Genomic DNA, 22,198 nt, shown 5'->3' on the forward strand with positions numbered 1-22,198 from the left:
TTCCCAATTGGTTCCCCCCTACAGATGACCACTAGAAACGAGGGACCTCAACCTAGTCCTGACAGCATTGCAGTAACCACCCTTCGAACCCCTTAAGGAGGTCCCGCTCCGCCTTCTTTCCCAGAAGGTGGTTTTCCTGGTGGCAATCACCTCACTACGCAGGGTGTCTGAACTGACAGCACTCTCCTGCAGACAGACCTTCCTGGCCTTTCACCAAGACAAGGTAGTTCTTCGTACGGTCCCATCCTTCCTTCCGAAGGTTGTGTCCAACTTCCACCTCAATGATGAAATTTCACTACCATCCCTTTGTCCGGTTCCGGTCATAGAGTGGAGAAGGCTCTGCATACGCTTGACCTCGTCAGGGCATTGCATATATACGTGTCTAGGACTGCGTCCTTCCGGAGGTCTGATTCTCTTTTCCTCCTTCCGGAAGGCGGCCACAAGGGTCTGCCAGCTTCCAAAGCTACCCTTGCCAGGTGGATCAAATCCACCATACAAGAGGCCTACCGCCTTAAGAATTCTCCTCCTCTTCCAGCCGGTATTATGGCACACTCTACACGGGCGGTAGGGGCCTCCTGGGCCATTCGGCACCAGGCTTCAGCACAAGTGTGTAAGGCGGCCACTTGGACTGTCCTACACACGTTTACTAAACACTACAGGGTTCATACCCAGTCCTCAGCGGACGCGAGCCTGGGTAGACGTGTTCTGCAGGCGGCGGTGCCCTAAGTATAGGGGCCCATCTGCACAATATTCGTCCATTGCTTCCCATCCAGGGATTGCTTTAGGACGTCCCATGGTCCTGTGTCCCCCAATGAGGCGACAGAGTAAAGGAGATTTTTGTGTACTCACCGTAAAATCTCTTTCTCTTAGCCTCTAATTGGGGGACACAGCTCCCACCCTGTTGCCCTTTCCGAGCCATTGTAACGGTTGAGTTCTCATATTGTTTCTTGAGCTCGTACATAGTTGCCTTCTTACAGGCATAATTATGTTATTCATGTTACGTTCCTCCTACTGCTTTTGCACAAAACTGGAGAAGGCTGACGCCGTCCAGGGGTGTATACTGCAGAGGAGGAGCCACAGTTAATCTTTTTCAGATTATCCATAGTGTCGCCTCCTAGCATAACACCCATGGTCCTGTGTCCCCCAATTAGAGGCTAAGAGAAAGAGATTTTACGGTGAGTACACAAAAATCTCCTTTTTTTTCTCTTCATGTTTTTTTTTTTTTTTATTTTATTCTTCTTGTCTCTTAGTTTTCTAAGCGCAGCAGTCAGAGCTGGAGCAGCCGGACCGCAATACAACCCTGCAGCATCTGGCAGAGGAATTATACCCACAGTGGGAAAAGTGAGGAGAAGCCAAAAGTAGAGGACAAATCCAAGCTCAGAGGGTTAATATTACCCAGTAACAAAAACCAAGTGAAACGACCTCATGAAGGTAAATCGCGGGCCGGAGACAAAAACTTAGATTAAGTAGAGATGAGCAAATAAATCCACAGGACCGTGATCCAGCTGCCATGTCAATAGTCCGTGGCTGCCGGACAAGAGCCCTTCAAGGCGTCTCCTACCTGCCGGATCCCCGGTGCCGCCTCTGAGCCCAGCACAATGTCATAGTTTGGGCTTTATGCGCACATGATGTTGCCTGCTGATAAGAGAAGGCGCTGGGATTCTTGCAGGTAGGAGACGGTTTGCAGAGTTTCAGCAACTCCAGAATTGTAGGTGCATAATGGTAAAAAAAAAAATCAGCTTCCCCCAAACGTGGACACTATTAGCCCCGTATTGAAGGAAGTTTCAGTACAAGCTTAAACTCCTATTGAAACTTTTGCAGCTTTATTTCCTGCACCAGTGATCGTAACTCCTCATCCAATTGTCTTCTAGGTGGGACATCCGAGTCCGATCTCCTCAGCCAGTATTCGTTTTCCCAGAATAAGAAACCAAAAGTAGAAAGTGAAGATAATGTAGCGAAGCTGAAGCCCTCCCGTCTGAGCGCCTTACAACCATTAGATGATGCCGCAGATTCTCGCCCCAAGGTCAGGAATAAGTTTGCTGCGCTTTCCCAAAGGAAAAATGAAGCGTGCGGATCAATCTCTGCTCCTGGCACCAGAAGTCGGTGAGTGGATCAGATTTTTTTCTTTTAATAGGACATTATAGGGATTGCAGCCTCTAATGGAAATGTCTTGGACACATGTAGAAAATCTAATATTTACTGCCAGGAATTTTTAAAAAGGAACGAGCAGTACATATTACCTGGCAAAATGTATGTATAATACCTGCCTATCGCACCAGCATCTCCACGGGTCCTAACATTAGCGGTTCTCGATGAATGTTCCCTTTTACATTGCCATAAACACAAACCTCATTTATAACGTACAGAACTAAAGCTTAAAGCGTGACTGCACTTTCAGAAAAACATTTGATGTTGTCAGAGACCTGTAAGAATTTCTTCCTTGCTTCATTGGGGGACACAGGTAACCATGGGTGTATGCTGCTGTCGCTAGGAGGCTGACACTATGCAAATAAAGAAGAAATAACTCCTCCCCGGCAGTATACACCCTCCGACAGGCACCAGGCAACTCAGTTTTTGCTTAGTGTCTGTAGGAGGCGGACCTGGATCTAACACCAGATCCGCATTTGTTTTTTCTTTCAGGGTTTGTGTGTGTGTGTTATTAACCTTTTTCCCTTTAGTTTCAGATGCTTCTTTTGGGGTTACAGGGTGCAGTTCTTCTCACCCTGAGTCCCCACAGTAAGCGACCGAGAGAGCAGTGTGATATCACCCACATCGCACCCTCTCGGACCCGCTGGGCAGGACTTCGACTCATGTCACCCTGGGGTGTTCATGTTCGCTATCGGTGGCCAGTCCTTGCCCTTTTTCCCCTCCCTCTCCTCGGAGCAGGCTGAGAGGAAGACGGTGGTCACCTCCAGTGTCCTACTCCCCCTACTTTAGGGGTTGAAACCGTCTTCTGCGCTGGCTGAAATAGCGCTGGAAGGAGGATTTCATTTCCAGGACCCTTTCCACGGTACAAGGGCTCCTGACGCGTTCCTCGTCTTCAGGTAGGGGGATCTTCAATCAACCGATGCCCCTTCCATTTCTGCAGCGACAGTGTCACTTAGCAGGGAGCGCAAGACGGCGGCACCTGGTTACCTGTGCCGCACCAGCTGCGCCGATCTCCCCTTTTTTTCAGCCGCTAGCGCGGCATGCAGCCTTTCATTATCCCTAGCTCCTTCTTCTTCTTTTTTTTTCTGGCCCGGCATACCACGCCCCCAGCGTCTTTGCACTGCCCTGCGTCGCCGTGGGCACGCCTTCCCCGGGGTCCAGCGCCGACGGGGGGCGTTTCTCTTGGGAGGTTCTCTCTCTCCCTTCTGTGCCTGGCCACGCCCATTTCCGGCACGTTCTTCCCGCGATTCTCGGAGTGAAGCCGACTTCCTCCTTCTGCCTGTCCTCCATCGTGTCGCGCGGTGCACGAGGATCCCCGGGGGACACAGACTCCTGCACTGCCGCTGTCGCTGGTTTTCGGTAGGCTTGCGCTGCTTCTCCCCTGTTCTGTACTCCTCCCAGCAGTATCGTCCTTTCACTTGCTGCAGGTGGTTCTATCCTCCACCTATGTCCAACCCCGCTGGGGCCCCTGGCTATACCACTATGGTCATTCACTACGCCTGCGCCCGCTGTAAGAAAAAGTGGGCCTCAGGTCAGCCATCTCCTTTCTGCCCGTCCTGCGTTCCTCCCAACATGTCCGTCCCTCAGGAAGCTCCTATGTCTCGGGATGAGTGCACCCCCCCTCCCCCGGAGTGGGCTGTTGCAATGTCTGTGAGTGTCTGACTTGACTAAAATGTCTCAGTCCCTGGTCCAGGCACTTGAACGTATTCCGCTTCTATCTAATGCCACCAGTGCCACGAACGCCTCACACGGCGATTCGCTCGCACCTGTCCAAGACCTTCACAGAGGAAGGCTTGAAAAAAGATACAGAAAGAGGACCCTGTCTAGCTCCTCTTCCAGTTCACCGGATCACACCGGGATACCCCTATCTGCCCGTTCCCCCTCCTCGCAGGCGGACGTCGGGGTCTGACGTAACCTCTCAGTCGGAATCTCAGGACGTCTCCGTTTCATTTAAACGGGTTAAACGTCCCTCTAGAGTTTTTCCCACTCACAAGGAGTTTGACAACACTACGTCTAGACACTGGGAAAACCCTGGTAAACGTTTCCCTGGAAGGAAACGGCTGGACGTTTTATACCCTTTTCACTCAGACCTTGTTAACAAATGGTCCGAGTCTCCTAAGGTCGACCCGCCTGTGTCTACACTATGTTCCAAATTATTATGCAAATGACATTTTTATCGGATTTTCCTAAATGGTTGGTGCAAATGACAGTTAGTCTAATAAAAGTAATCACCCGTTAGAGTATACATCAAATTTTATTGAATAAACCTCCCAATGATAACAGTATAATCTCCAAAATGAATAAAAACTTAAAATGCACTGTTCCAAATTATTAGGCACAGTAGAATTTGTAAACATTTGATATGTTTTAAAGAACTGAAAATGCTCATTTTTTGAATTTGCAGCATTAGGAGGTCACACTCACTGAACAAAAAAGCTATGTAACTCCAAAACATCCTAACAGGCCAAGTTACATGTTAACATAGGAACCCTTCTTTGATATCACCTGCACAATTCTTGCATCCATTGAACTTGGGAGTTTTTGGAGAGATTCTGCTTGTATTTCTTTGCATGAAGTAAGAATAGCCTCCCAGAGCTGTTGTTTTGATGTAAACTGCCCTCCCACCCTCATAGATCTTTTGCTTGATGATACTCCAAAGGTTCTCTATAGGGTTGAGGTCAGGGAAAGATGGTGGCCACACCATAAGTTTATCTCCTTTTATGCCCATAGCAGCCAATGACTCAGAGGTATTTTTGCAGCAAGAGATGGTGCATTGTCATGCATGAAGATGATTTTGCTCCTGAAGGCACGTTCCTGCTTTTTATACCATGGAAGAAAGTTGTCAGTCAGAAACTCTATATACTTTGCAGAGGTCATTTTCACACCTTCAGGAACCTTAAAGGGCCCTACCAGCTGTTTCTCCATAATTCCGGCCCAAAACATGACTCCTCCACCTCCTTGCTGATGTTGCAGCCTTGTTGGGACATGGTGGCCATCCACCAACCATCCACTACTCCATCCATTTGGACCATTCAGGGTTGCTCGACACTCATCAGTAAACAAGACTGTTTGAAAATTAGTCCTCATGTATGTCTGGGTCCACTGCAACCGTTTCTGCTTGTGAACACTGTTTAAGGGTGGCCGAATAGTAGGTTTATGAACCAAAGCAAGACTTTGAAGTATCCTACACCTTGAGGTTCGAGGGACTCCAGAGGTACCAGCAGCTTCAAATATCTGTTTGCTGGTTTATATCGGCTTTTTAACAGCTGCTGTCTAAATCCGATGAACTTGCCTGGCAGAAACCTTCCTCATTATGTCTTTATCAGCACAAACACATCTGTGCTCAGATACAGCCAAAAATCTCTTAACAGTATGATGATCACGCTTAAGTTTTCGGGAAATTTGTTATGTTTTCATCCCTTCACCAAGGCATTGCACTATTTGATGCTTTTCGGCAGCAGAGAGATCCTTTTTCTTTCCCATGTTACTTGAAAACTGTGGCCTGCTTAATGTGGAAAATCATTTTTGAGTAGTTTTCCTTTAATTAGAATCACCTGGAAAACTAATTATCACATGTGTTTAAGATTGATTTCAGTGATCCATTGAGCCCTGAGACACAATACCATCCACGGGTTTATTTGAAAAACAAAACAATTAAATCTTTATGACACTTAAATCCAATTTGCATAATAATTTGGAACATAGTGTAGATTATCCTCACATACAGTTTTGTCTATTCTGGACGCGGCATCTCTTAAGGATTCCACGGACAGACAAATTGAGGCATTATCCAAATCAGCGTTTGAGGCTTCTGGAGCCCCCCCTCTGTCCTAGTTTCGCCTCTTTATGGGTAGCGAAAGCTGTGTCAGCCTGGGCCAAGACCCTGCGCAGAGGCATTTTAGCCTCAGCCCCTGCTGAGGAACTGTCTGAATTGGCTGATCAGATTTCTCTTGCGGGTAAATACCTCATGAATGCCTCCCTTGATGCGGCTGCTTGCTCGGCAAGGGCTAACAGTAACATTGTGGCCATTCGCCGAGTTCTTTGGCTTAAAGCGTGGAACGCAGATCCCGCTTCTAAAAAATCCCTCGCTGGACCTCCCTTCCAGGACTCAGACTCTTCGGCACACAGCTGGATCAAATGATCTCGGACGCTACTGGTGGTAAGACTACCTCCTTACCTCAGTCCAAGCCCAGACGGCCCTTCAACAAGAAGAGCCCCCAGTCCTTTCACCCCTTTCGGTCCTTTACCTCCTCAGGAAACCCCGCTTGTCAGGACCGGTCTTCCTCCCAAGGAGAACGGAGGAAACCTTCCTTCAGGTCTTCCCCGCACTGGAGAACTAAGAGCCGCTCCTCAAATCCTTCTGGACCTCGAGGCCACAGATTTTATAATAAATGACGGGTCGCTCCCACCTGGAAATCCTTCCAGGGTGGGAGGCCGGCTTCTTCTGTTCTCAGAGGTTTGGCTATCGGTAGTCGACGACGCCTGGGTCAGGGAGATCGTCACCTCAGGCTACAAGATAGACGCGTCTTTCTCTCTCGTCCTCCCATCTCCCAGGGCTTCTCCAGGCCGTCGATTCCCTCCTCGCCTCAGGAGTTATAGTTCCGGTCCCTTATCGCGAGCGGTTTTCGGGTTTTTACTCAAACCTGTTCGTAGTTCCGAAAAAGGACGGCTCTCTCCGTCCAATTTTGGATCTCAAGCAGTTAAACCGCCACCTCCGAATTCGACACTTCAAAGTGGAATCACTGCGCTCGGTGATCGCGTCCATGGAACTGAAAGAGTTTCTGTGTTCCGTGAACATTCGGGATGCGTACCTACAAATCCCGATTTGCGTACAGCATCAGAGGTTCCTTCGTTTCGCGATCCATGAACATCATTACCAGTTCATGGCTCTCCCTTTCGGTCTGGCGTCTGCTCCCAGGGTCTTTACGACATGGCAGCGGTCATGGCCATTCTGCGTTCAAAGAGGATTCTCGTAATCCCATACCTCGACGATCTAATCAAGGGTTCGTCTCTTCGGGATTGCAGCCAGAGCCTCCAGCTTACTCTGGACATGCTTATTCACCTCGGCTGGATAATCAACTATCAGAAGTCCTCCTTGATTCCAACACAACGTCTGGAGTTCCTGGGCATGGAGTTCAACACCTTTCAGGCTCAGGTCTTCCTCCCCAAGGAGAAGTTCCTTTCTCTTCGTCGGGGTATCAGAGCACTAAAGGGCCCGAACCCTCTGCCTCTCCGCCTCGCCATGAGAGTTCTGGGGAAAATGGTCGCTTCCATTGAAGCGGTTCCCTATGCTCCGTTCCACTCTCGCCCCTTCCAGCTAGCCCTTCTGGCTGCCTGGGACAGGAACCCACTCTCCCTGGACAGTCCGCTTCGCCTCTCTCCCAAGGTAAAGCAGTCTCTCTCACTTGGTGGATGCTATCCACCTCCATTCTGCGCGGGAGGTCATTTCTTCCCCTCCGCTGGCAGGTCATCACCACAGACGCCAGCCTCCAGGGGTGGGGAGCGGTCTTTCTCCACCTCACGGCCCAGGGCCGCTGGACTGCTCAAGAGGCACGTCTTCCTATCAACCTCTTGGAAATCAGAGCCATCTTCCTAGCCCTCATCCGCTGGCAGTCCCTCCTCTCGGGAAAGCCGGTCCCCATTCAGTTGGACAACGCCACAGCCGTGGCTTACATAAACCATCAGGGGGGGACTCGAAGCAGACAGGTCATGACGGAAGTGGCAAAAAATTCTGCGTTGGACGGAGAGCCACGCTCCCTCTATATTAGCTGTCCACATCCCAGGGGTGGACAATTGGGAAGCCGACTTCCTCAGTCACCAAGGCCTCATGGCGGGCGAGTGGTCTCTCCTCCCCTCAATCTTCAGCCAGATTTGTCAGAAGTGGGGCGTTCCAGACGTCGACTTAATGGCCTCCCGGGCAAACCACAAGGCTCCCCAGTACGTTTCCAGATCTCGAGATCCGATGGCCGTCGGATGCGACGCTCTCGTGATCTCGTGGGCCCAGTTCCAGATGCCTTATCTGTTCCCACCCCTCCCGTTGATCCCAAGGGTCGTAAAAAAGATCAAGACAGAAGGGGTCCCTGTGCTCTTGGTAGCTCCAGATTGGCCTCGCAGGACCTGGTATGCGGAACTAGTGAACATGCTATCGGACGTTCCATGGAGACTACTGGATCGTCCGGATCTTCTTTCGCAGGGGCCCCTCTTCCACCCGAATTCTCAGTCTCTGAATTTAATGGTATGGCCGTTGAGGCCGCGGTCCTGAAGAACGCGGGTTTTCCTCACAGCGTCATCCAGACTATGATAAAAGCGAGAAAACCGGCTTCCTCACGTATCTACCATAGATGTTGGAAGGCCTTCTTCCGATGGTGTGAGGACAACAGTCTGTTTCCTATGATCTTTTCCCTTCCATCACTTCTCGGTTTCCTTCAAGCGGGTCTTGATTCGGGACTTTCCCTGAGCACCTTGAAGGGTCAGATTTCCGCTCTGTCCATTCTTTTTCAAAGAGACCTGGCCTCTCTTCCACAGGTGAGGACCTTTATCCAAGGGGTCGCTCATATAGTCTCCCCTTATCATCCTCCTATCGAGCCTTGGGACCTCAACCTCGTGTTAGACGCTCTACAGTGTGCGCCTTTTGAACCGATTCAGGACATCTTTCTCGCTTCTGTCATGGAAGGTGGCCTTCTTGGTCGCCATCACCTCGATTAGGAGAGTGTCTGAGCTGGCAGCATTGTCCTGTCATTCTCCCTTTCTAATCATGCACCAGGACAAGGTGGTTCTTCGACCGATTCCTTCCTTTCTACCAAAGGTATTTTCGGCATTTCACATCAATGAGGACATCGTTCTTCCATCCTTGTGCCCTTCCCCAGCTTATCCCTTGGAGAAATCTCTTCACAAGTTGGATGTGGTCAGGGCTATCCGGGTTTATCTTTCCAGAACTGCTTCTTTTCGTCAGGCCGATCCTCTGTTTATCGTCTCGGAAGGGCGTCGAAAGGGGCTTTCCGCCTCCAAGTCCACAATTGCTTGTTGGATCTGTTCGGCGGTTCTGGAGGCATACCGTGTTCAAAACAAGCAGCCTCCTTCGGGGGTGAAGGCTCACTCTACCCGGGCTGTGGGAGCTTCCTGGGCAGTTCGTCACCAAGCTTCGGCCTCGCAGGTTTGCAAGGCCGCAACGTAGTCATCCATTCACACCTTTGTAAAATTCTACAAGGTGCATACTCAGGCTTCTGTGGACGCAAGCCTGGGTAGGAAGATACTGCAGGTGGCGGTTTCTCACCGGCCGACCTAACTCCTCTTTTTCTTCAGAATATCTTATCATAAAATCTCTTTCTTGGAGCCTTCATTGGGGGACACAGCACCCTCCCTTTAGGTTGTACCATGTTGGCCAACATGCCGTTGTTGTGGGTTGGTACATAGGTTGAGTTTAATTTTTACTTGTTCCTACTACTGCTTTTGCACTAACTGAGTTGCCTGGTGCCTGTCGGAGGGTGTATACTGCTGGGGAGGAGTTATTTCTTCTTTATTTGCATAGTGACAGCCTCCTAGCGACAGCAGCATACACCCATGGTTACCTGTGTCCCCCAATGAAGGCTCCAAGAAAGAGATTTTATGGTAAGAACCAAAAATCCCTCTTTTTCATTCATGTAGTTCTGGGGCAAAATTCCCCGCTGATCGGTAAAGCGAACTGGCAGAAGTGCTCGATTCAGCACATTAATTGTCCAAAACCAAAGACTGACGCCATTGTCTTTCTACGGTATCGGAGGAACGCGGCACTCTGCCGGCCATTCCAGCTGCTTCACTTTATCAATATCTCGACTCCCGGACCCCACAGGTCAAATGTGCTGATGCCTCAGTTAGGACTCATTCACATGCCAGTTTCTCGTACCTGTGATAGTCTTTTGTGGACCGATTGGTGGAAGAAATAATGCCACGTTAAAAAAAGCAGAAAACCACCCGAATATGGAGTATATACACCACTACACCAGAGAAGTTTTTTTAGATTAAAATTATATTCTTTAATTAGACAAATAAGTAAAAACAACAATCATTAGATTATTCATGTATGAACAGAGCTATTCAAATTAGGCCACAAGAGATGACCAATTCCAAAGTGGAGGGAGATAATACTATAAAACATGGAGATTTCTCCTAGTTCAGTCAGTGACCTTCCATAAAGAACTCCCTACCTACAGCACTAGGGGGCCATGTATACTCTAAATGGTCTTACCCATGTTAGTGTCCATCAGCAGCCACGCGCCCCGACGCGCGTTTCGCAATGGCTTCCTGGGGGGGGGGGGGGGGGGGGGCAGGATGGTATAAACTTCTCTAAATAGTTCATGATCCTCTGTGATTGGTGGCGCATGTGGCACATTAAAAAAGCAAAATCAACCAGAAGAAATGTTTGTGTGGGGTGCAATTAGGTTCAAACCAACATACAACCCCCCCCCCAAAAAAAAAACAAACAAAAAAAAAAAACAAAAAACAAAGAACTTTTATTTTTATTTAATTACACCTTAAACATAAATATAGAAAAACACTCAAAAAGGTTAAAAAGAGAAATGTGCCTGATGATGGGGATGATCAGGACCAAACAACTCCACAGGGAGGATAGGGCGAAAAAATTGACTATTTGTCCCTTGTGAACCCTGATCCATACTTACCTAACCACAGAGGTTGGCAGCCTAATATGTGCGATGGCACTCCCGCTGACCTGCAGATCAGACGCCGCCATGTTCAGAGTGACAGGCTCCCACCTCTTGTCTATCTGACCATTTATATTCTTCCAATTAGTTTTTTTTGCAAACCTTCTGATCTGATGTCTGAGTCTGTGGACGGCGTCAAAAAAGAAGATTGGAAGAGAATCTCTGATCGTGGGGCGTCGGGTGAAGGATCCCCGGCCATGGAAACAAAAGAAGATGGCAATGAACAGACTCCATCTCCTGAGCCCAAAACCAGCAAAGACGTGACGTCTCCCTCTCTGCTCCACAACACAAGGAACTGTTTTAGTTGGTCAGGAAGCCTGATGAAAAGCAGCAGCAAACCGCAGCCGCTCTCTCCATCCCTGCTCTCCCTCACTCGCTTCCAGAGGACTAAACATCACTCAGGGATGGAAAATGGCAAGACTGAGAATCACGGGGGCAGCGGTGACCCCAGCCCCGTCCTGACCTCCTCAGAGAATAAAAGTAAATTGGTCACGATCGAAATTGAAGACTCCGGCTCAGAGGTGAGAACAAGACTCCACATTTACTTCTCTTTTATACGTCTGATGACACCCGGCACCTTACTGTCGTCTCTGCAATGGGGAAAGTGAAAATTCTTACTCTTGATTTAGCTTTTAGCGGTTCATATTTAGCTTTGTGGTCAGTCGGCTGTCAGATATGAGCGGATTCTCCACTGATGAGGCCGATGTGCTTTATTACCATCTTCTGTCATCCTAGCGACTGTGTGATTGCCTCGTGGGGGAAGCAGACGCTTCTGGGTTTTATCAGGCCCCGATCAGCTTAGTGGTGGACTTGGGAGGCTGAATCCGGCCGTATACCAAAATACAAAAAGAACTGGAGCTTTTTTGAACCTGTAAAGGGATAATCACATTTTATTATTTTATATATTTTTTTTTAGAAAAGCGCCCCCCTGGTCTGTGGGTTTTGTCTGGTATTGCGCTGGTTTTGGGAGACAGAAGCAATGTTTGTCCAATCCCGGAGAAGCGTCACATGTCCATATCTGATCAATAGGCTCAATATCATTCCTTTTGGATCAGATATGTGAGACGACACAAAATGGAAAGACTTTGCTTCAGATTGAGGGTTAAATTTAACAATATTATCATTAAAGACGTCTCCTGACCCAACTGTGTCAGTAATTGGTCGTACTTCACATGGTCGCGCCACTTCCCCCCGTTTCTGACCAGGTGCTCTTTGTGGGTTTTTTTTGTTTTGTTTTTGTTGTTAGAGCTCTAAAATGTTTCGCCCTTTGGATATTAAAAATAATATTTTGTCTCCTTTTTCAGATACGTGGGACATAATTTTGGTGTTTTTTTTTTTTAAGATGCTTTTTACAAAGGGAAAAAAAATTAAACGCGTGTCTGTTTTTCACATTTTGCATATCCTATTATAAAAGACCAAGAAAATACATTGTAAATTGCGTTTTTAGTAATTGGTGTACTGTATTCCTGTGATATTGTGTCACCGGGACTGACCGGTTCTGATGAATTCCCAGGACCTGGACAAGACGGAGGAATCGCCCTGTGAATTTAGATTACAGCTGTCTCCGACGCTTCGCACGGGTTTTCCTGAGACGAAGCCCATCACCAAGATTAAGGTAACGCTCTGCCAGTTCTTCAGAAGTTCAGAAGGGGACGTGGAAGTAACGAGAAAAGGATTTACCTATTCTCCCTCTAACCCCTTAGAGATCGGTGCATTTTTTTTGTCTAACCCTACTTTCAAGAGCAATAACTTTTTTTTTTTTTTTGCCATTGTTGCAGCCGTATTAGGTTTTTTTTTTTGCGGGACGACTTGTAATTTTGAACGGCTGCGTTCATGTTACCATGCAGTTTTTTCCCCCAATTTCTCAGTACATTGTAAGTCAGGTGGATCTGAAGATAAATGTTGTTCTGTATGTAAATAAGAGGGCTTTGGTGCACATTACACCACCTATCTAGATTGAGTTTCTCCATCTTTGGCTCTGCATCTGCGCACGGACACTGCAGCCGTGCTCACATAGTGGCATTGCCTGCTCTCATCGCTGGCTCCGTTCTGTGCCATCTGTTCTGCAGAGGAGTGCCGCTGCAGTGTCCGTATGCTATGCTACTGATTAATTTTATATTGTCACCTCCTTAAAAAAAAAATAAAACAGACCTGATCCCAATCCTCTTAATCTGAGCAATCCTCACCAACTGTGCATATGATTTTTTTTTTCCTCACACGTTTTGCTTATTTTCAGCCGTATGATGATTTTTGCATCCTCATCAGTAAATCTATTTGTTACATTATTTTTCAGGTGTCCGGACTGAAACCCAGGAGTTTGGATTCACGTTCTAGTTCCAAACTGAAACCGACGGCCCCTGCAAGAGCGAGCGGCCTGAGCAGCAGAGCGAGACCTTCCCAAAACAACGAGAACCGGCCGGGGCTGCAGACCACCATCAACGACCTGTGGAAGAACTTCAGCTTTCAGAAGTAAGATGGCACAACATGTAATGCCGGCTCCTCGGCCCGCGCCTCTTCTGATGTAACACGGCCGTACTTTATTCTTTGTAGGCGGTGAAGAGCCATTATGCCGTCGCTGCTCAGCTCTGTGGCTGCTGGTTCAGAATTCTGATCTCCTCTGTAAAGTGGCCTTCAGCTACTGGACAAACCCTTCCTAAATGCTGAAGTGCCGCAAATAGAAAAACTCATCTCCTGGAGCAGCAGTGACATGTGTCCCCCGGGGGTCACGCCGTTACAAAAACTGCTGCAGCCGTCACTTTACGTGTCATGTAGCCTTACATGTATTTCATGGGCCCAGAGAATTAGATTTTGCACTATCGCAATTTTGTTAGTTTCTTGGTCGGCACAGGAATGAAATTTAACCTTTTTTTTTCTTTTACACTTAAGTTTTATTTCCACAAGAGAATAAGAGCGCACATAAGTCCTGTAATAAGGGAGTCTAAATGTTTTTTCTTAAAGGGAACCTGTCATCCAAAGGCGTTTTTAACTAAAAGAGCCACCTTGGGCAGCAGTAATGCTGCATTCTGACAAGGTGGCTCTTTTAGTTCTGGGTGCTGTAACTGCCGAAATAATCAGTTTTGTTATTTGTCCAAAATACCTTTTCTTCAGTCCTGGAGGCGGGCCTTTCCCCCCTGCTGCAGACGCCACACAGCCGTCACTCAAATCTTCTTGGCGCCGGGTGCCTCCTCACCGCTGTTTTGAAATGATCCGGCGCCTGCGCTCTTTTCTCCTGCCTTGGGCAGGCGCAGTGAGTGCTGGCCGTCTTTCCTCATATGCAGCCCAGCTGACTGCGCCTGTGCGGCCGCCCTGCCTGTGAATCCCAGCCCCGTAGTATGAATAAATCATAAGACTGCGGGGCTGGGATTCACAGGCAGGGCAGCCGCACAGGCGCAGTCAACTAGCCTGCATATGAGGAAAGACGGGCAGCGCTCACTGCGCCTGCCCAAGGCAGGAGAAAAGAGCGCAGGCGCCGGCTGATTTCAAAACAGCGATGAGGAGGCGGCGCCCGGCGCCAAGAAGACTTGAGTAACGGCTGTGTGGCGTCTGCAGCAGGGGGGAAAGGCCGGCCTCCTTGACTGAAGAAAAGGTATTTTGGACAAATAACAAAACTGATTATTTTGGCAGTTACAGCACCCAGAACTAAAAGAGCTACTTTGTCAGAATGCAGCAATACTGCTGCACAAGGTGGCTCTTTTAGTTAAAAAACGCCTGGGGGGGTGACAGGTTCCCTTTAACTTATCAGTGGGACAACATACCCTTCACTGGAATCTGCTGCCCTCTCCAACATTGTTGCTTCGACTATTCCCTTGTGAACAGAAGCAATGAGGCTCCAACCAAAAGTCGCCTGTTGCCTCAATACTAATCACTTGTGGACAGGCAGTGACGGAGCAGATTCTAGTATTTTTCTTATTTCCCTCTGGAGTTAACTTTGCAACTTGCATCCATGACGCAGGTGTAGTAGGGCTGCAACCTCCTCGGCTTATATTTCCTAGTGGTCTGCCCTCGGGGGACGCTCCTTACGTTGCCAATTGTAGTAAAATAAATCTCCACCTTTATCACCTTCACTTCAAGTGCAGAATGATGTGTAAATATCTTAAAGGGGTTGGCCCAGGACATTTATATTGAAGATCCTTCCTCAGGATAAGTAATTTGTATGAGATTGATTCAACTGCCAGTGGCCCCGATCGGCTCCAGCGGTGGCCGGATGTGCGAAGCATACAGTCAGACAGCTGCCCTATACATTGTGTAGTGACCGTTCCCAACAGTTGCCACCAATCCGTGTACATTCACACTGTGCATATCTGGCCACTGGTAGAGATGGTAAAGGCCTGAATCGTGCAGGTGCCAAGTGTCAGACCAATTTATGCCTAGATGTAAGGGTACCGTCACACAGTGAAATTTTCATCGCTACGACGGTACGATTCGTGACATTCTAGCGATATCGTTACGATATCGCAGTGTCTGACACGCAGCAGCGATCAGGGACCCTGCTGAGAATCGTACGTTGTAGCAGATCGTTTGGAACTTTCTTTCGTCGCTTGATCACCCGCTGACATCGCTGGATCGTTGTGGGTGACACCGATCCAGCGATGTGTTCGCTTGTAACCAGGGTAAACATCGGGTAACTAAGCGCAGGGCCGCGCTTAGTAACCCGATGTTTACCCTGGTTGCCAGCGTAAATGTAAAAAAAACAAACAGTACATACTTACATTCCGGTGTCAGTCCTCCGGCGTCTCAGCTTCTCTGCACTGTGAGCGCCTGCCGGCCGGAAAGCGAGCACAGCGGTGACGTCACCGCTCTGCTTTCCGGCTATGGTGCTTACACAGTGCAGAGAAGCACAGCGCCGGGGACAGACACCGGAATGTAAGTATGTACTGTTTGTTTTTTTTACGATTACGCTGGTAACCAGGGTAAACATCGGGTTACTAAGCGCGGCCCTGCGCTTAGTAACCCGATGTTTACCCTGGTTACCCGGGGACTTCGGCATCGCTCCAGCGCCGTGATTGCAACGTGTGACCGCAGTCTACAACGCTGGAGCGATAATCATACGACGCTGCGACGTCACGGATCGTGCCGTCGTAGCGATGAAAATGGCACTGTGTGACGGTACCCTAAGGGAAACTGTTTCTAGGTTTATGGTCACTAAACCACCAGCTAGTTCCCTTTAACAGATAACTTGGAAGATGAAAAAATAAAAAGTCCATCCTGAGGTTACAGAGCTGTTCACCATTTTATGAATTGTATATATTTGTGGATTGTAAAATATGCCGAACTGCTTTTGTAGAAACCGCGCAGAAAATAAATGACTTTTTATTAATATTTGGTGTCCGTCTGCCCTGATTTAGAGAGGCTAAAACAAAATTGTTAGTTTGCAGATAAACAGTAGCTTATGGCGTGTAATGAAACTCGCCGTATCTATACCCTCAGGATAAATAGTCTTAACATAGCTGTGGAGGATATCCATTAGATAAAACATAACCTTTATTATAAACCAATAAAAACTTGGACGCTAACAAAAACACATACAAAACCAATGAAAACGTGCTCAGGTGAACCAGTGCTCAAGATAAAAAAATTGGAAGAGTTTTACCAATCTAGACGGACATACGAGGAAAGAATCCCTCAAACTCCAAGAGTTGAGGGTGATGGTTCCAGAATGAAGGGCCAAGGGTGGGGATAGGTACTAACTTCCCTGTAACGCCCTTAAAGAGCTCCTGTCCTGATAAGGACAGGCCCCAAGTGTGCCCTACTAGGGACACCCACCATCCAAAAACCTAAATGTATCTCTTCTCCCTACGCGTTTCAACTCCAATATAGGAGAATCATCAGGGGAGTTTTTGAAATCAAGAAGTGCCAGTGGGCCCAGTTGTTAATTCAACAGATAAGTTCATGTAAATCCATACAAGTCCATATGAGTCCGTACAGGTCGAGTCCCGCAGTGGCTGGGCACTCAAAAAGTCAGCAAGGCCAGCTGTGTCTACAGCTTAGAGTAAGTCCTCTTTGCAGATAGTTTTACTCCTGTCTGGGCCCAGAGCCTCCACTTTCTCCCTGATTTTATTACACGACAGCTTCCTCTGCACGTGACTGATGAAGGGGCTGAGACCCTCACAAAAAAAAGGTGTCCATCCTAAATCTGCATCACTTCTAATGGTAATGGTCGTAGCTCTGGAAAATGCTCACAACCTTGTGATGGAGAATCTGTACAGATCCACAAGTTCGTTCCTGCTGTGGATTTCGTCCGCGCACAATTCAGGTCCGATCTCTTGTGCAGAATCTCGCAGTGTGAATACGGATCTGTCACGTAGTAGATGATGAAGGATTTTTCTAGCAGTCGCCTGAGTGATGTAAAGAGGGTCACCAAGAAAACGGTGGGTATTAGTGGGATCTTTATTAAGCCAAGGCACACAGCGCTAGCCTGCAATGTGCTGGGAGTACCACCACTGAGGCTGGTCTGCGGTGACCAGATGCAGGGTCTCGTATGTTGGGCAGAAAGTTCCTGCTTGTTCCTTGCGGGTGGTCGTAGATGGCCGATATCAGGAATGATCGCTTCTACAACCCCTGGCAAAAATTATGGAATCACCGTGTGAGGGTGATCTCCTAAAGTGAGATCTATATGATTGCTTGTACCTGACCAAATATAAGCTGAGTGCTAGCTTAGAGGCTAAGAATGCATCAGATACACAGACAGATACACACTCCTCTCTCAGCAAAGGCTTATACACAACTGAACTTTATTCTTCTGAACAAAGGAGAATACTAAGAGCAGGAAATTAAGGAGGTCGCACAACTTCTGAACAGTTAGTGTCACTCTTAGGCCACGTTCACACTTAGCGGTTTTTACCGCGGAACCGCCGCGATTTTGATGCTGCGGGTCCGCAGCAGTTTCCATAGCGTTTCCATTAATATGGAAACCCTATGGAAACCGCAAACCGCTGTGCACATGCTGCGGGAAAAACCGCGCAAAAACACAGCGGTTTAAAACCCGCAGCATGTCACTTCTTTGTGCAGAATCGCAGCGATTCTGCACCCATAGGAATGCATTGTTCCGCTTACTTCCCGCATGGGGCTGTGCCCACTTTGCGGGAAGTAAGCGGAAAATGTGCGAGTGGTACCCGGGGTGGAGGAGAGGAGACTCTCCTCCAGGCCCTGGGAACCATAAAAATAGTGTAAAAAAAAAAGAATTAAATTAAAAAATGATGCTATACTCACCTCTCAGCGCTGCCCACGGCCGTCCGGTCTCACTTGCTGTGCGAGCAGGACCTGTGGTGACGTCGCGGTCACATGACCGTGATGATGCCGCTGTCACATGACCGTGACGTCACGAAGGGTCCTTCTCGGCACAGCAACTTTGGAGCCGGAGCGCCGAGTGCAGCGCCGAGGAGATCGCGACGTCAGAGGGTGAGTATAACTAATTTTTATTATTTTTTTCATTACTATTGATGCTGCATATGCAGCATCAATAGTACAGGAGTAATCCCGCAGCGGAAACCGCGGAACAAACCGCGATAAATCTGCAGGGATAACCGCAGCGGTTTTGCCCTGCAGATTTATCAATTCCGCTGCGGGATTAACCCGCAGAGCAGGCCGCAAAGTGTGAACATGGCCTTAGGCTACTTTCACACTAGCGTCGTGCACTGCACGTCGCTATGCGTAGTTTTGTAGAAAAAACGCATCCTGCAAAAGTGCTTGCAGGATGTGTTTTTTCTCCATTGACTTGTATTAGCGACGCATTGCCACACGTCGTAACCGTTGTGCGACGGTTGTGTCGGACCGTCGCCACCAAAAAACGTTGCATGTAACGTTTTTTGGTGCGTCGTGTCCAGCATTTCCGACCGCGCATGCACTGCCGGAACTCCGCCCCCGCCTCCCCGCACCTCACAATGGGGCAGCGGATGCGTTGAAAAACCGCATCCGCTGCCCCCATTGTGCGGACCTTCCACAGTATACGTCGGTGCGCCGCAACGTCGCATTGCGACGTGCAGTGAACGACGCTAGTGTGAAAGTAGCCTTATTGGTTCATTCCAACTTCGTTTCCAACTTCACTTCCATATGTGGTATTCAGTCCAGTGTCTTCACTCCTGCATTCTAGATTCCTTCCAGTGTGCTGCTGATCAGGAAATAGACTCCATCTTGCTACACCATATCTGAACTGACTTATATAAGGTTTAATAATTTATTTCATTAGCCATTTTCTCCTTCACAACCGGCTTTGGAGGATGATCATTCAGTTGTTTTAATTTTGTAGAAAAAAAGCAGATCACAGACATGGCACAAAACTAAAGTCATTTCAAAAGGCAACTTTCTGGCTTTAATAAACACTAAAAGAAATCAAGAACAAAAAATGTGGTAGTCAGTAATGGTTACTTTTTTTTAACCAAGCATAGGGAAAAAATTATGGAATTACTCATTTCTGAGGAAAAAATTATGGAATCACCCTGTAAATTTTCATACCCAAAAATAACACCTGCATCAAATTAGAGCTGCTCCCTAGTCCATCTAAAAAGGAGTGATCACACCTTGGAGAGCTGTTGCACCAAGTGGACAGACATGAATCATGGCTCCAACACGAGAGATGTCAACTGAAACAAAGGAGAGGATTATCAAACTCTTAAGAGGGTAAATCACGCAATGCTGCAAAAGATGTTGGTTGTTTACAGTCAGCTGTGTCTAAAATCTGGACCAAATACAAACAACATGGGAAGGTTGTTAAAGGCAAACATACTGGTAGACCAAGGAAGACATCAAAGCGTCAAGACCGGAAACCTACAGTAAAGCAATGTGTCTCCAAAACAAGAAATGCACAACAAAACAAATGGGGAACAAATGGGAGGAAACTGGAGTCAACATCTGTGACCGTACTGTAAGAAACCGCCTAAAGGAAATGGGATTTACATATAGAAAAGCTAAACGAAAGCCATCATTAACACCTAAACAGAAAAAAAACATGGTTACAATGGGCTAAGGAAAAGCAATCGTGGACTGTGGATGATTGGATAAAAGACATATTCAGTGATGAATCGCAAATCTGCAGTGGGCAAGGTGATGCTGGAACTTTTGTTTGGTGCCGTTCCAATGAGATTTATAAAGATGACTGCATGAAGGGAACATGCAAATTTCCACAGTCATTGATGATATGGGGCTGCATGTCAGGTAAAGGCACTGGGGAGATGGCTGTCATTACATCTTCAATGGATGTGCAGGTTTATGTTGATATTTTGGGCACTTTTCTTATCCCATCAATTGAAAGGATGTTTGGGGATGCTGAAATCATTTTTCAAGATAATGCATCTTGCCATAGAGCAAAAACTGTGAAAACATTCCTTGTAAAAAGACACATAAGGTCAATGTCATGGCCTGCAAATAGTCCGCATCTCAATCCAATTGAAAGTCTTTGGTGGAAGTTGAAGAAACTGGTCCATGACAAGGCTCCAAACAGCAATCAGAGAAAGTTGGAGCCAGATTGATGAGTCCTGTGTGACACTCATTAAGTCCATGCCTCAGAGACTGCAGGCTGTTTTAAAAGCCAGAGGTGGTGCAACAAAATACTAGTGATGTGTTGGAGTGTTTTTTTGTTTGTTTTTCATGATTCCATAATTTTTTCCTCAGAATTGAGGGAGTCCATAATTTTTCCCCTATCCTTGGTTAAAAAGTGACCATTACTGACTACCACATTTTTTGTTCTTGATTTCTTTTAGTGTTTCTTAAAGCCAGAAAGTTGTCATTTGAAATGACTTTAGTTTTGTGCCATGTCTGTGATCTGCTTTTTTTTTCTACAAAACTAAACAACTGAATGAACATCCTCCAAGGCCGGTGATTCCATAATTTTTGCCAGGGGGTGTATGATCGTGGTTGTCACGCAGTTTACAAATCCCACATAGCAGGGATATACACTGCTCAAAAAATAAAGGGAACACTTAAGCAACAGAATATAACTCCAAGTAAATCAAACTTCTGCGAAACCAACCTGTCCACTTAGGAAGCAACACTGTTTGACAATCAATTTCAAATGCTGTTGTGCAAATGGAATAGACAACAGGTGGAAATTATTGGCAATTATCAAGACACCCTCAATAAAGGAGTGGTTCTGCAGATAGGGACCACAGACCACATCTCAGTACCAATGCTTTCTGGCTGATGTTTTGGTCACTTTTGAATGTTGGTTGTGCTTTCACACTTCGTGGTAGCATGAGACGGACTCTACAACCCACACAAGTGACTCAGGTAGTGCAGCTCATCCAGGATAGCACATCAGTGCACGCTGTGGCAAGAAAGTTTGCTGTGTCTGTCAGTGTAGAGGCTGGAGGCGCTACCAGGAGACAGGCCAGTACACCAGGAAACGGGGAGGGGGCCGTAGGAGGGCAACAACCCAGCAGCAGGGCTGCTACCTGTCTTTTTGCAAGGAGGAACAGGAAAAGCACTGCCAGAGCCCTGCAAAATGACCTCCAGTAGGCCACAAATGTGCATATGTCTGCACAAGCGGTTAGAAACAGACTACATGAGGATGGTCTGAGTGCCCGCCTTCCACAGATGGGGGTTGTGCTCACAGCCCAACACCGTCCAGGACGCTTGGTATTTGCCACAGAACACCAGGATTGGCAAATTCACCGCTGGCTCCCTGTGCTCTTCACAGATGAAAGCAGGTTCACACTGAGCACATGAGTTTGTAGACGCCGTGGAGAGCGATCTGCTGCCTGCAACATCCTTCAGCATGACCGGTTTAGCAGTGGGTCAGTGATGGTGTGGGGTGGCATTTCTTTAGAGGCCCGCACAGCCCTCCATGTGCTCACCAGAGGTAGCCTGACTGCCATTAGGTACCGAGATGAGATCCTCAGACCCCTTGTAATACCATATGCTGGTGCGGTTGACCCTGGGTTCCTCCTAATGCAGGACAATGCCAGACCTCATGTGTCTGAAGTGTGTCAGCAGTTCCTTCAAGATGATGGCATTGAAGTTATGGACTGGCCCGCCCGTTCCCCAGACCTGAATCCTATTGAACACATCAGGGACATCATGTCTCGCACCATCCACCAACGTCACGTTGCACCACAGACTGTCCAGGAGTTGGCGGATGCTTTAGTCCAGGTCTGGGAGGAGATCCCTCAAGAGTCCATCAGCCACATCAGCAGGAGCATGCCCAGGCATTGTAGAGAGATCATACAGGCACGTGGAGGCCACACACACTACTGAGCATCATTTCCTTGTCTTGAGGCATTTCTACTGAAGTTGGATAAGGCCTGTAACTTCATTTTCCGCTTAGATTTTGAGCATCATTCCAAATCCAGACCTCCGTGGGATATTAGTTGTGATTCACGTTATTTTTAGGTTTTATTGTTCTCAACACATTCCACTAT

The 22,198-nt window shown here is 47.7% G+C and overlaps 1 protein-coding gene across 3 annotated transcripts in view; it reads left to right on the forward strand.

The window, feature by feature from the left end:
- The window catches only part of EXO1 (exonuclease 1), a 53,879-nt gene that overhangs the window by 24,857 nt on the left and 6,824 nt on the right, over nucleotides 1-22,198 (forward strand). The window contains exons 9-14 of one of the 3 annotated variants that reach the window (XM_077286357.1): nucleotides 1,251-1,431; nucleotides 1,872-2,103; nucleotides 10,936-11,368; nucleotides 12,361-12,462; nucleotides 13,141-13,316; nucleotides 13,398-13,668. In XM_077286357.1, the coding sequence (XP_077142472.1) occupies nucleotides 1,251-1,431; nucleotides 1,872-2,103; nucleotides 10,936-11,368; nucleotides 12,361-12,462; nucleotides 13,141-13,316; nucleotides 13,398-13,404 (1,131 nt within the window). In that variant the 3' untranslated portion in view covers nucleotides 13,405-13,668. Of the gene's footprint in view, nucleotides 1-1,250; nucleotides 1,432-1,871; nucleotides 2,104-10,935; nucleotides 11,369-12,360; nucleotides 12,463-13,140; nucleotides 13,317-13,397; nucleotides 13,669-22,198 lie in introns of those variants that run through there. The other 2 variants (XM_077286356.1, XM_077286355.1) reach the window with 2 other exon arrangements.

Source organism: Ranitomeya variabilis, chromosome 2 (genome assembly GCF_051348905.1).
Source record: "Ranitomeya variabilis isolate aRanVar5 chromosome 2, aRanVar5.hap1, whole genome shotgun sequence".
Classification (NCBI taxonomy): Eukaryota; Metazoa; Chordata; class Amphibia; order Anura; family Dendrobatidae; genus Ranitomeya; species Ranitomeya variabilis.